Raw genomic sequence first — 15731 nt, forward strand, 5'->3', positions numbered from 1 at the left:
TATTTCAAGTATTTAAGCTCCTGTATCTTTCGTGTAATTCATTTCTGAAGAAGTCTATTGCTATTGACGAAAGCATGAAATAAAGTTACATTAACGCTAGAGTTGTTTTAAGGCTTGTTTGCTTGCTTAAGGTGGTGTTAAGTATTTTTTTAGAATAGCAGGTTTTGCATCATCATGCAATTTCTAAAGAATATGAAGTCTGAAACTCATACATAGGTCTGTCATTATTTAGTGATGTTAGCCCTCACCGACTTGCCAGAATACCACAACTTTTATGAGGAATAAACCAACAATATGAGGCAAAAATATGGACATTCTGCGAAATTCTGTTCAGATGTACTGAAGAGTAAATTTGATTTCTGGGTCCAAATCTTTAATTTTTTGCCAAATTTACTTCTAATGAAAACATTCCTGGCAGGATGTTAGAAAATGTTTCTACCTGGGAGTGTGTTTGAAGCGGACGTCTATCACTGTAGACTTATTCTCAGTAGTATGCTGGATCAATCACATTAACACTGATTAGTTACTATTGACATTTGGGCGGCTGTGGCGGTGCAGCGGTTAGCACTGCCACCTCACAGCAAGAGGTTCTCCGGTTCGATCCTCTGCTGGGGTGCCTTCTGTGCGGAGTCTGCATGTCCTCCCTGTGGTCGCAGGGGTTTCCTCCCACATTCCCAAAGACATGTTGTAGGTGGATTCGACATTCTAAATTGGTCCTAGGTGTGAGTGCACCTTCTGTGGAAGGCTGGGTGCCGGGCTGGCAACTACCGTAAAACTCCACTGCCAATCACGAGCGGACAGGTGATCTGCTGTGGCAACCCCTAACTGGGAAAAGCCAAAAGAAGAAGAAGTTACTATTGACATTTCTTCTCTTCTGACATCACATAGCACCCGGACAGCCAATAAAAACATAGAATTCAAATGGAATTCTCTGAATGAATCGTGCACCACATGGCATGCAAATCACTGCACAATCCTTATGTGAGCTCACATACAGCCATCTGTGTCAGTGGAGTGCATTGGATGTCAGGTGACATAAGTCTGGTGAGTGAATGCATGTGAGTAACAGGAGTCTGAACCATGCCTGCCTCTGGGCTTCAGGCTGTAATCCCTAAAGCTACAATCATAAACTAGCTATTCAAGCTAACAAATACCAGATTTTTTTTTCAATTACTAGGCCCCAAGAAGCAAGCCCTGGTGTAAGATATTCTAATGGAACTACCTCAGCTACAACTGGTTGGTCCACAGAGGCCTAGGAGAGTCCGAGAGTAGAGCCTTTGTCCTCAATTTATACCACTCTGTGACAAAGTGATTCAAAGAAACACTTCCTGGGATCAGGCTAGTAGGTCCATGGGATCTAGTAGATTATCTAAGGGTTGGGTGGTAAACAGTAGCCCATGACACACCTTCATAAGGTGGGAAACACTCAGTGCACCTCCACACATCACTTTGTCTTTCCCAAGGCAGAAAGCTGGCATAAGCTTGAGTACTTGCAATCAGCACCTAACAAACTGCAGAATGTCTGCTTTAAAATCAAACATATCAGCAGGACAACTAGGTCTCAACCCACCCTGTGCAAGTTTGCCTCTGTGGCATTGTATAAGCAGTGCCTGGGGGAGCAACTCATAATTGCCATAATTTGGTCATAAGGTAGGCCAAGCTCTTCTCCCTATAGTCGCCATGGGTGTCAGGGTTGAATCTATGACAATTGTAGCAGTTTTGCATGATGTGCTCCTGCTTAAGATAAAACCGGTAATACTGATAGTGGTTTTAGATGGTTATTTTTAGGGCTATAGATTTGATTATAATGCATGCGAACACAGAAACTTCACTGACAATAGCCAAGATTGCGATCTAAATTATGCCAGCACCAAAAAAAAAAGAACTGCAGGGTTTAAGAATGATCAAGCTTATAAATCCAATGTGTGATGTAATAGAATGCATTGAAACAGGCATGTTTACATAACCAGTCACAGAATCTTCCAGCAATTTAACAAATTATTATTAGTGGAAAGGATGAACTCCAACCAACAGCCGTCAAGGAGGGTCCATGAGGTCAGACCATGCAAATCTTTGTAACTGAACCACAATGAATAGAAACTATGATCATAAACATTATTCAAACAAAACAATTCTACAGTACAATAAAGATTGCTCTTCCTCTGTCCAATCCCTTGTGATCCATAATTGATCTTTTATTGTAGCTATGACCATCACCGTTTCCACAGCCAAAACCTTTTAAAATGTACTGCTGCGAGTCAGGCATAATGTCCTAAGCATGCATAATACCAAATTATGCAATTCTGATGAAAAACATGTGCTGTTTTTGCATTTTATTTTGTTGACAATGATGGTTCCCTGAAAATTTTCTTGGAAACTTCTGCTATGACATCACAAAACACCAAGCCCACAATACCTCACTATCTAAATTATTGTTACAGGATGCAAGAATCTTGGTCAAAAATGTAAACCACTTTAAATATGCACATCACATTAAATAAATAATGTGTTCCTGGGCACCACATATTCTTTTTATGCAGATAAACTGACCAGAAAATATAAAGTTTTCACACTTTCTACTAAAACATACACAGCAGTGGTCAGACAAATGTTAAGAAACAAAGTTATTCTCCAACAGAAAAGGCATTCTGATTTATGCTGATCTCAAAAGTGAAACTTATGAGGCTGCCATGAACTGAAACAAACTCAAGGTACAAAGATCATGGAGATGATGATACGTGCATGGAGTCTGAAAGAGGTATCTGCCACACACAAAAAAGGGTACTTACGTATTATCGCAACCACATTCTAAATGTCTCACAACTATTTTCCTAATTGGTCATAATTGTTGAAAGTATGGAGAAAGGAGTCATTCTCCTTTATGTGAGTAGTTTTGACCGATTAGTAAACTGGATAGTTTTTGTGTACTGTTATGCGGACTTAGTTCAGATGAGCTGAGCACCATGTGAAAGAAATGTACTGACTTGTTGGGATCTTCTGTTCACATCCTAGACTTAGTCTGTTGGCCCCCGGAAGTGGTATCCTGTCTTATGTCGCTTAAGTGAGAGACAGGCATACTGGTAAAAGTATCATGTTTCTACACCTTGTTTTTCCACCTATTTTATGGTTTAGGAACTGTGAATCGGTACAACATTTCCGGGGAAGGGAATAGCGATTAGCGACAAAATGTCAGCAGTTGAAAGGAGTATGTTTTTATGGTCTCACAGCATGTGTTTTCCAGATCCATTTCTTGCTAAAGCTGAAAGAAACGCGGTAGTAATCATGGCATAACTACTTATTTTCACAGTTTTTACATATAGTCAGGTCACTCTGGCTTTGAGCTTAGGAGTAATCACTCCATTTTACTTTTCACTGCTGTGTTCTGTTTGCACTGTCGGGTCCCCGTTTTTAATAATAAAATCTGTCCTTGAACAATGTCAGGCTGTAACAGGAATTTGGGGCTTACTACCACTCCTGGGTAATCACCCAATGTCACAAATAGCTGGTTAGTACGTTACCCAACCCCTGCCAGTCCACAAAGAGTCATTGGTCCATAACTGCAAGAATTAAGAGACATGTGGAATGTGGCTGCGATAATACGCAAGTACCCAAAAATGTACTTTGCAAAACTCACCAAACTGGTAGGGATCTTATATAGACAACACACGTTCATCAATGTCTTGTGTTCTTCATTAGTTAAGCCAGAGTGCAACAGAACTGTTTGCTATTACAGTTTCTGTGGCTGGATAATCTTGGCCCTATGGCATTGCAAGTGCTTGATCACCACTATTTATAATGCATTGATGAGAAAAATGAAACACTCACTGGACAAGGATCCTACCACCGAAGCTTTCTTAACTAGTGCTATTTAATAAACAAAAAAGAGCAGCATTCTAACTGCAAGTAGTTTGTGACCTGTGCTGAACATTTTCCAAATGTGCTGAACATCGATTCATTGCACAAGCATCCTGCATCAGTCATATTCAATCATAACACTATACTTTCTATACTAGCAGTAAAAATAGCTTACTGTTTAGTTTACCTTTTGCTTAGGCAAATCCTTTTTGTCAGTCCAAACGGTTAAATTACTTATAAAGCTCACTCAAACATCACTGATGTTGTTTATATGTTGTATTTTAGACAATCAGCACTCCAGCTGTGGAATTAGCAGAACTTAAAGATCCTCATAGTCTACGGCCAACACTCATCCATTCTCCAATACCCAATTTATCCAGTTGAGAGTCGCCGGGGAGCCAAAGCTTATCCTGGTAATCAATGCCTCAAGCCAGCAAAACTAATCCTGCACAGGATCTGACTGTTGCAGGATGTACATATACAACATGTATACCTAGGGCATGTCAAAGTATACCAGAAGAAACTGTAACATACACTGAAACCCCACCTGGACAAGTTTATATCATTTGCCCAGGACAAATGGTATAAACAGTTTAAAAATGGAGATATTTTACAGCCACCTCTTGTACAAATTTATGACTAAACACATTCCCATATTTACATGTAAAGACTGTGGGCGAATAAAACAAGTAGTAAGTACAAATCTACTCCAAACAAGTAGAGACTGGTGAAGCTGCTACAAGGACATATCACTGAAATGTATTCTTCGAAGATATAAAAGTTTTGAACACAATTTTATTAGACAACATTGGTACGATTTACGAAGATGCCTGTCAACGAAAATAATGAATCGTTATTTGATAATGACCAAACAATTAATCTAAAAGCATTATGTAACTGACGTTTAAAGTGAAACTGTCCTTCAGTAAAAGCAATATTTTATCACTTAAAGCACATGCTCTTAGCCATGCCGCTTTCATTTTATTATAGGACTCTCCACTAACACACGAAGGACACCTTTTCAAATGGGCAAAGTGGGACATTTTTGGTACAAACATCAGATTTCACAGGCCGACACATACCCACGGTCAGTACAAAAGTTAGAACTTAAATTTCTTGCCTAAATAAAAGCTTATTCTTGTAGCATTTTAGTTGCTTATTCTGTTTCTTACAACATTTAGGTATTTTAGATACAGAATAACTGTTTATGCAACTATTACATAAAATATAGGAAATAATTTTGTCCTAAAATCTCAAGACATTTGCCATTTTTACAATTTTTTGTCAGGACACAACTGCCCAAAGAGGAACTGTCCCTCGCAAAGTGGGACAGGTGGTAACCCTACAAAGGAGCAGCATTCTGCTGAACTACCACAGTTTTAGGGATGCATGCAATGGTTGTGCCTCCTATATACCTCTCAATTTGGTCGCTCAAAAATTCTAAACAAAATCAAGACAATATGGAGACAAAGGCCCGAACTCAGGGAGATTTTTTAATTAATTTAATTCACACAAAGTTAAGACAAAAAAAAAGGGATGTGTATCAGCATATTTTCGGAATAAGAATTATGAAACTCCGATGCCCGGCTTCACTGACTGACTGTAATCCTCTGTGATTTACTAAAAAATCGAAATATATATTTGAGGGGCAGGGGAAAACATGAGGCATAAATCAGAGTTAGGGTCTCCTGTGAAAGCGGCTATTAACCAATACATCCAAGGTAGACGGATATTTTTATGTAATGCACAACGTAACGCGTCCATGGCATGTTGTGCTTGTACACATAATCACTTCAGGGTCGCGTAAGGCATGCAACCACTTATTCATTTAATTGTTTCAAAGGAAACAGTCAATTGCTTTTTAAGTACAAACATAAAGGTTGCATGTGGAAAAACAAACAGTTGGCGGTTGCACACTGCATCATGTCTTACTTTGTGCAAGGTGCTTTCAATGTTTTCTTTTCGCCCACACACTGCCAACTGCTGTTATTTACAACCTCCTTAAGAGCGAGAACTAAATCCTCCTCAAAGCGATCCATGTTGCATTAAAACTAAACGTCAAGAACAGGAGTCTTCTCCCGTCATCCTAACACAAGTTACAGTAAAAGTATATTTACAGTTAAAACCTCAAACCCGGAAGTCGTACCTTCGTATACCGACACCACATCAATGAAGTCACACGCCTGTTTCATTTTTCGTTCCGGGACATCTTCTGGTTAGCAACTACGTTAAACGAACTCAATATGCATACCTCTCAAGTGTATCTCATTACAAGGAACGTACCTCATTTGGTGTCTTAAAAAGTTCATGTTCCTCAAAGTTCCACATTGAAAGACTCTGTCACAGATTCAGTGTTAGGAATTTTTTAAGTGAAATCCATTGTAAATAAAAGTGAATCATATTAATTCATTAAAAGATCTTCTTTATAAGTAAAACCAGCTTATTTTAACCATCATATGACCTTCTTAGTTGAAATTGTTAGTAAGCCATTAGTATGTATTCCACATTTTGCCCATTTGTTCCACATTATGAGGGCTAGTGTTCCTCATTTTGGACATGGAAGGTTGAGAGCTATGATACATATGTAGGTTCATAGGTTCATACTAGGCTATCTGCCCGAGGGCATTTACAAGCCTAGCCCATAGTTTTGTGGCTTACGCCACCCCTTTAGTATGGGGAACTATGCCCATTATTTTGCTGTGCCTCTGTTGAGCAGTGACACTGAGGTAATCCCTGGGGTATATCTGCGATCTCCCATCCATTGGTCAAGATTTCTCTTGAACAAGGCCAGCGAGGTGCTCTGCCTCACATATACCGGGATTTTATTCCACAGCATAGGGAGTCTTTGGGTGATGAATCTATCCCTCCAGCATGTCCTATTAATAGCCGTGTCGAGGTTTAAGTCTCCTGCCCTTGTGGCTCTGACGGATCTAGATTTTTTGAGGTGAAGCATATTCATCAAATCTGGGTTTGACATGGCCTTGTATGTTAGGCAAAGGTCACCTCTGAGCAAGCGGTGTTTGACTGAATAGAGCTGGAGTTCTTTCAGTCGGGCAGCATAGGACAGATGTTTGAGACCCTTTATCCTTTTGGTGAGGAACTTTTGTGGCCTCTCCAGCTGCTGCAAGTGTCGGGTCAGATACATTCCGAATGGGGCATTGTACTCAATCATTGGTCTGATGAGTGATGAGGAAAGGGAGACTATGACCTCCCTTGATCTAGATGAGAATCCCTTCATGATAAGGTGGGCAATGTAGAAGGTCTTCCTAACTACTTTAGCTACATGGGTGTCGAATGACAGACTACTATCAACCTGGGTCCCCAGGTCCCTGATAACTTCTTCTGTACTCAGTGGATTGCCACCTATTTGGTAGCTGGGGGGGTAACCTTTTTTCCGGAAGGGTATGACTATGCATTTTTGGCATTTAACTTAGCCATGGCTCTGGCACCAGTTATCTGTTTCTGTGAGACCCTTCTGAGGGATATCTGTGTCAGTTGTTTTTTCTACTAGCCCAGTTTGCAGTGTGTTTGCTTGTACTTGGAAAAGTAGATGCCAAACAAGAGTGGGCCCAGGACTGAGCCCTGTGGTACACCACTTGTGACAGGCTTTGAGTCTGACATGGCCAGCAACTCTGACCCTGTGGGTTCTGTCACTCAGCCAGTTTGCAACCCATCTTGTGATGTATGGGTTAACATTTAAGCTGATGAGTTTTGAGGTAGGCTGTATGGACTGCCTTTCCCTCATCAATGGCTTTGGTGACTGTTTCAAAAAGTCAACCAAGTTTAGAAGGCATGATCTGCCTTTGACAAAGCCAAACTGGGATGGATCCAAAGTCTGCAAATTCCCTATGTCTTTATTTATGAGGTCCATTATGATCCTCTCGCAGATAAGGCTTGTCAAGCTAATGGGTACGGTAATTTTTCCAGGGATGAGGGCACCGCCTTTGTGAAGTGGGACCACAGTTGCAGTGCCACTCCTGGAGTGCATTATCCAGAGGTAAGACCATGATTAAACAGCTGTCCTAGCTGTGGGTTTAATTCCTCGTTGAGAGTAAGTGGAGCACACAGCGGGGACACCATCAGGTCCCATGGATGCTGTGTTTTTGCTTTGGAGAGAGCAGTTCTCACTTGGGCATTGGAGATGTTTGGGGGCTGCAATCGCTTGGTATAGATATCTCTCCTTTTGGGGGAGGGAGTTTGCACTGAACCTGTCAGCCAGTATGTTGGCAATGTCTGTAGGATCAGTAATCTTCACATCATTTTGAACTAGTTCTGAGCATATCTGGGAGTTTCCTCCCAGGTTTATAGCTAAAGAAGGCCTTATGATTGTCTTTTGAGTCTTTAGCTATTTTTCTCTCAAAATTTGCTTTGGATGATTTTATGAGAGCTCTTAGTTTTTACTTATAGTGATCAAGGGTGTCTTACCTTTTAAGGATTTTGCTCTATCTTGTAGTAGCTTCCTCCTTTTGTTGTAGAGTTTGTTTATGGCTGGGGTCCACCAGAGTGGTACAAAGAGTCTTTGTTTTGCTTGGGATTGCCTTATCCATGCAGTCCTGCAGGTGCTGGTAGAAGGCATTTGTAAGTGATTCAGCGCCTTGAGTACTGTTTTCCGTGGCTTCGGGGGCCTTAAAGGAGACCACACTAGTCTTTAGAAGTGTGAAAAGTCGGCTGAGAAGTTCTTTACTGTGGTCTTTTTTATTTCAGGTGGGGTGGGATGAGGACCTCCAGCGAGATTAGTTTGTGATCTGATCTCACCAGTGAGGGGTATACTTCCGGTGTTGAACATTGTGCTCCCATGTTCGTGATGATGAGATCAAGTATGTTTCTCCTCTTGTGGGGATGGTGACTAGTTGTTCCATGGCATTTGAGTTTATGAATTCCAGGAACTTTTGGGCTAGTGTTTGGGCTTGAGTAGTGTTCCCAGTCTATATTAGGGTAATTGAAGTCACCTAGTATGATGGTGTTTGGTGATACATTTATCCCTCTAGTGTTTTCAGGAAGGCCATGTTTGTGAGGGTGGCCTGTAACATGCTACAATTTGCAGAGCAGTCTTGCCTATGGTTAATTGCACCTGGATGGTCTCCGATGCATCGATGTTGCCACCAGTCTTGAGGTGTGGGTGTCTTTGATGAATATGGATACCCCCTCCTTTCTTGGTATTGTCTGGATTTTGGGGGAACGCATGATAAGAGGTAAAACCTGATAGTGCTGGGGTGCTCTCAGGAGCCTTGAACCAGGTTTCTGTCACTGCACAGACATCGATGTTCTCCATACTGAGAGGGGCCTCGAGTCGTGCATTTTGAGATTTAGACTTCTGGCATTGAGCAGCATTACCCTTAGTTTTTCCTTTTTGTGTTCTAGGGTGGTAGGTTTAGAATTTGAGCCTTGCCTAAAAAAGGCACTATGGGGGTGGCAAGAGCCTTTGCCAATATCCGGAATCCCAGGGGTGACAGGTGCAAGCCCTCCCATCCAAAGCAGCGTGGCTTGTCCAGCATGTCATCCCAGGCAGACAGACATTGGATCCCCTTTGAATGACACCAGAGTTTAAGCCAATTGTTAAAGCTGATCATCTTATCTCTGTATTGTGGCATCATTATTTCAATTAGTTCGATTATTTCAATTAGTTCGATTTTTTGCCTCCAAATTTAGCCTTCCTTCTATTGGATGTACTGACTTTTTTTAATAAACCATTATCTGAATAAATACTTATTTATCTGCATTTGTTTATTGGGAAAGTCCCAGTTGGCGTACGCTAACCCCTTTAGATCGATGGCCGGGCAAAAAAAGTTTCATAGGGTAAATCTGTTGTATTCTGTAATACGATAAGTAGGCATTGATTAAAAAACGCTATGCAACTGACAGAGGCAAAAATATGGCGTTTAGTTTTGATCCCACCAGAACCGTTAAAGGTATGAACAAATATAGAACCGTTTTTAAACATTAAAGATGTTTTTCTTTAAAATTTTAGAGGAGTTTTATAGAATTCTTGCAGGAGTGAATGTGTATTACTAGCATATTGCTGCTGACCCAATGGGGAAAGTAGGATGAATAAGAGAGCGGTATAAACATTACCTAAGATGGATTAGGGCTTCCTACGTTATAGCAGACCAAAACCTATATAAACATTAAGTAGCATTTAAAATAGATGGTCCAGTCAGTGTATGATTACTCCCATTTGTGAAATAAAAAGTATATATTTTTAATTTTTACCTTCTGTTATGTATTTTAAATGCTAGGAACTTGATTTTAATATTCATAGGTGGAGAGGTATGGTTTAGTAAAGTACACAACAGTAGATGTTTGAATGATCGCTGCTGCAGTAGCCTTAGCTATATGACTTATATAGCCTGCCACCTTCCAAAGTTTCAGGGAGTCTTCAGCTTGCCCAAAATGTCAGGCACCTTGAGCTGAGCTGACTAAAAGAGAATCTTGGGCACGAAGCCCTTCAGAGCTTTCCTACCAGATGAGAGGGATGCTGAGCCCTGAAAAGATGATGCTAGGAAGAACAAAAATTAAATGTCCTCAGTCTCACCCTGATATTAAAAAAGAAAACAAATCATTGCTGGAGCCTTCCTGTGTCCTGACAGAGTGCTCTTCAAACTATCTGGAGATATACAGAGCTGAGTATATTTTTCTGGCACTTCAGAGTTGTGTACTGGTAATCATGGCCGGCCTTAGGCATCTAGCAGGGGCCACCAGTTGACCTAGGGCCGCTCCTGCTGGTAATTGTTGTTTGACTAATTTTATGTCAATGCTGGCTGACTTCAGAGTTGTGCACTGTTATTTTTGCTTCACTGTATAGTTTTTCAGATCTCTGCTGAAGGTGTTGGTTTTCCTCATATCCACCCTCCCTATTTCTGTCTTGTTGTTTAAATTTGGAGGCTTTTACAGTTGCCCGCCCCCACTGTAAATTTGATCTGGGACACTCCCCCAAGTCCCATCTCTTTACCTCATTCTACCTAATAGACTCCTTCTGCACTTGTTTTTAGTCATTTTTAATTTAATTGCATTTTTTAAACTGTTTGGTCTAACATTGCTACATACTCAAGTGTGCTAGCTTGCACTGCATTTGAATTGTTTTTACTGCTGTTTTAGCTACTTTCTGTGTATATATATATATATATATATATATATATATATATATATATATATATAATACCTTTCCTGTAACTAGTGTAGTGCAAATTCAGATTTGCTGTATCCAGGACTGTATGTAAGCTTCTGAGCCCCCCCCCCCCAAGCTTTCTGTGTTGGAGGGAAGCCTTCTAGCTTATCAATGGGAATGGTAAGCACTAGGTAAGCTATCTACCACATAAGGAGTGGTTCTGGCCCAGAAATTGTAGTTATTGGCCGTTTGGGCAGTTTTTCCATCTCTCTCAACTTTCTGATTTAAAAGCCCGCATTTGCACTTGTTTCCCCCCTTTCCTGTAACTAGTTTAGTCCAGGTACAGATTCTTAGTTTTAGCACTTGAATTTGCGTATTCTTGATCAGCACTTGTTCAGAACTTGTAAGCACTAAATAACCTACTAATTACTACAGCACTCAACCTTCCTCATTGTTGTTGTTGTTGTTTGTCTTTCGGCTTTTTCCCGGTAAGGGGTCACCACAGTGGAACTCCGGTCCGCTAATGATTGGCAGTAGATTTTTACGAAATGCCGAGGTGCCAGCTCGACGCCCAATGTTCAATGAAGGCACACCCATTTACGCACGCATGTCTTTCGAATGCTACCCAACCGCGGGGAGGACATGCAGACTCCACAAAGAAGGCACTCCCAGGCCAAGCCGAGAATCAAACGGGAGAACTTCTTGCTGTGAGGTAACAACGCTACCGCTGTACCACTCAACCTTCCTCATTACCCAGAGGAAAACAGTTTTGGTACTTACTTTCCTCACTTGCTTAGAGAAAAACAGCTCTTGTACTCACTTTCCTCACTTATCTAGAGGAAAATAATTTTTTATTCAGGCATGTCTAAGGGCCAGCTCCCAGTGTTCTCTCCTGTCTATCTAATGAATCTGGGCATCTTGGAGCAATGTAGAAATTGCCTCATGTACACAGACAACTCTCTCCTCCTAGCACCCAACACTACAACCTGTGAGAGATGCACTTATCTAGCCAAACTGGAGGTAAAGCTCTCTCCAATCAAGACTGAACTTGACAGTCAAGAGGAGAAGGTAAACACTTGCACCACACCACACCACACTCATCACATAGTCTCATTAAATCTACACCACCAAAATCCACACATAGAAACGCAAAAACATTCGCGGAGGCTCTCAATAATAATCTGCTCAAGCAACAGAGACCTCCAAAACAGAAATGCAAGCAACCTCCACCCCCCAACACAACCCAAATGACACATAGCACGCAGACTCAGTGTGCCACTCAACCACAGCCAATAAGGCAAAACAACGTACCCAACACACTAGTCATAGGTGACTCTATAGTCAGGCACACTGATGTCCCACTCACCAGGCTTAACAAGAAGAAGGTTACTGTCAGCTGCCTGTCGGGTGCCAGGATCCACCACATAACCCACGCACTCAGGTCACTCCACAACAAGTACAAATATGACTCTGTCATTGTCCATGTTGGTGTGAATGACCTGAGACGTACCTCCCTGGACTACATGAAAAGAGACATGGAAGAGCTCTATGATCTTGTAGCCCAGGCAGTTATGACCCTAGCCCTGAGTAGCATTCTGCCTTCAGCCAGAATGATGCCGCAGTACAAGGACAAAATGATTGACTTCAACAATTGGCTAAGCTTCTGGTGCCATTCTAAAGGGATCCAGTATCTGTCTGCCTGGGATGACATGGTCGACAGACCACGATGCTTTGCCAGAGATGGCCTGCACCTGTCGCCCCTGGAATTCCGGATACTGGCCAAGGTTCTTGCCGCCCCTATAGTGCCTTTTTTAGGCAAGGTTCAAATGACAAATTCACCATCGTAACAGGAACAGGCAAGCAAAAACTGAGGGTGATAATACTCAATGATAGAAGTCTAAATCTCAGAATGCACTCACTCGAGGCACTCCTTAAAATGGAGAACATCGATATCTGTGCAGTGACTGAGACCTGGTTCAAGGCTCCAGAGAGCACCCCTGCACTACCAGGCTATAACTCATACCACACTTTTCGGCCATGTAACCTGGACCAGAACACCAAAGGTGGAGATGTGTCCATATTCATTAAGGATATCCACACCTCCAGGCTAGTTGCTCAGCATAATGCAGCCGAGGTTATCCAAGTGCAACTAACTCTGGGCAAAACTGCAATCCAAATTGTAGCTTGCTACAGATCACACACCATGCCCCAGGATTCCCACTCCTCTTTTCTTGATGTACTGGAAAATATTAGGGTTCAACCAAACATCCTAATAATGGGCGAGTTCAACTACCTCACCATTAACTGGGAAAAACTACTCATGTTCCAACGCCTTTGCTCAACGAACACTTTCTGGAATTCATAAACTCCAATGCCCTGGATCAACTTATCCACACCCCCACCAGGGGCAACAATATCCTAGATCTAGTCATTACCAACATGAATGACCGGTGTTTCACACCTGAAGTCAATGCCTCATTGGTCCGATCTGACCATAAGCTAATTACCCTAGATATCCACATCCTGCCCCCACCCTCCATTAAGGAAACCATGGTAAAAAATTTCTCCAAAGCCAACTTCATGCTTCTTAAGACAGAAGTGGTGAACTTCATGATACCTATGCAGATGGACAATACTGTTACGACTACTGAATCCTACAAAATTGCACTTTATAAGCACTTACATGAGTGCATGGATCGTGCTATCCCAAACAGAACCAAGATGCTATCCTCCAAAAAAAGGAAGCCAATCTGGTGGTCCCCTGCCATAAACAAACTGTACAACAGAAGGAAGAAACTGTTGAAAAGGAGAGTAAAATCCCATAAGTGGAGGAGCTCCCTGGTCAGCCTCAGGAAGAAGCTGCGATCCCTGATAAAATCGTCCAAAGCTAGTTACGAAAACAAAATCACCACTGATTCTAAAGACAACTACAAAGCATTCTATAGCTATGTCATAAATCTCAATGGCAACACTCAGATCTGCTCTGAATTACAGCATAATGGCACTAAATATACAGACCCAACTGATATTACCAATATCCTGGCAGATAGATTCAGGGCTATCTTTACCCCCTCTCACCCACTAAAGAGCCCATCTCTATACCGGAAGAATGCAAAGTTCCTGTAATCACAGCTGCACAGGTAAAAGCCACACTCTCCAAAGCCAACAACACAACATCCATGGGACCAGACAACATCCCAGGCTGCGTTCTACATGAACTACAGAACAAACTGGCACCCCACCTAAGTACCATGTTCAATCATAGCCTCACCTCAGGCTTTGTGCCTGCTGAATGGCGCACAGCGACGGTTATCCCACTCCACAAGGGGGGAGCCACCACGGACCTCGGGAACTACCGCCCCATTAGTCTGACGAGCCTGGTCTGCAAGGCCATGGAATGTATCATCATGGAACTTATAAACAAATACATTGGTAATCTCCAAACTCTGGACCCCACCCAGTTCGGGTTTGTAAAAGGCAGATCATGTCTCCTAAACCTGATAGACTTCTTTGAAGCAGTCACCAAAGCCGTAGACAAGGGTAAGGTGATTCACACAGCCTATCTAGATCTTGCCAAGGCTTTTGACACCATCCCCCAGTCTGGAATTATAGATAAACTCACTAAACTAGGTATAAATCCCTATGTCACAAGGTGGGTTGTCAACTGGCTCACTGACAGAACCCACACTGTGAAAGTAGCAGACTCTAAATCTGACTTCAGACCAGTGACAAGTGGAGTACCACAGTGTTCAGTCCTGGGTCCTCTCCTGTTTGGTATCTACTTCTCTGAAGTACAGGCTAACACAGAAGGTCTTTGGCTAATGAAGTTCACAGATGACTGCAAACTAGGAGCCATAATCGAAACTCCTAATGATGTGGACATCCTACAAAAGGGCCTCACTGAGACAGATGCTTAGTGTCAAAGCCATGGCCTCAAGCTCAATGCCAAAAAGTGCATTGTCATCCCCTTTGGTAAAAACTCTGTACCCATGAACTACAACATAGGCGGTAGTACACTTAACACCAAAAGTGTGATAAGAGACCTTGGGACACAGGTGGACAGTAGTCTCTCCTTTGATAATCACATCGCTACAGTAGTCAGGAAATCCTTCTACGTGGCACACCTCATCACAAAAGGTTTCTCATCCAGAAAAAAGAGGTCATTGTTCCCCTCTACTCATCACTCATTAGACCCATTATAGAGTACAACGCCCCTTTTGGTATGTACCTCACAAGACATCTACAACAACTGGAAAGGCCGCAGAAATACCTCACAAAGAGGATTACCGGCCTCAAACAGATGCCCTACGCAGACCATCTCAAAAAACTCCAGCTTTACTTCATTGCATATCGCCTACTCAGAGGTAATCTCTACCTAACACACAAAGCTATGTCAAACCCAGAGCTGTTGGACATGCTCCACTTAAAGAAATCCCAATCCCTCCGAGCTACACACTCTAGGGACCTAAACCTAGGAGCCATAAATAGAACATGCCTGAGGGATAGATTCCTGTCCCAGAGACTTCCCATACTCTGGAATAAACTACCTATCTATATCAAACAAAGCTCCTCATTAACACTCTTCAAGAAAAATCTTGATGATTGGATGGGAAATAGGAAATTCACCCCGGGGATCACCTCTGTGGCTCTGCTCGACAGTGGCACAGGAAAATAATTTTCTTGGGTGGCAAAAGCCAGGGTACCTTTTTGGCTTGGCTTGTATAGGCACCAGGGCCAATAGCCTAGTACCTACCTATGAACCTATGAAAAC

At 42.1% G+C, this 15731-nt stretch overlaps 1 protein-coding gene across 2 annotated transcripts in view; it reads right to left on the minus strand.

The window, feature by feature from the left end:
* The window catches only part of LOC122807704 (uncharacterized protein HI_0077-like), a 731990-nt gene extending 725919 nt beyond the window's left edge, over window positions 1-6071 (minus strand). The window contains exon 1 of one of the 2 annotated variants that reach the window (XM_044078675.1): window positions 6002-6071. Coding sequence is in view for 1 of the 2 variants with exons in the window: in XM_044078674.1 (XP_043934609.1) it covers window positions 5788-5894 (107 nt within the window). In the remaining variant the exon portion in view is untranslated. The other variant, XM_044078674.1, reaches the window with a different exon arrangement.
* Window positions 6072-15731: the final 9660 nt, after the last annotated feature.

The sequence above is a fragment of the Protopterus annectens genome, chromosome 7.part1 (assembly GCF_019279795.1).
Source record: "Protopterus annectens isolate FY-2018-M chromosome 7.part1, PAN1.0, whole genome shotgun sequence".
Classification (NCBI taxonomy): domain Eukaryota; kingdom Metazoa; phylum Chordata; order Ceratodontiformes; family Protopteridae; genus Protopterus; species Protopterus annectens.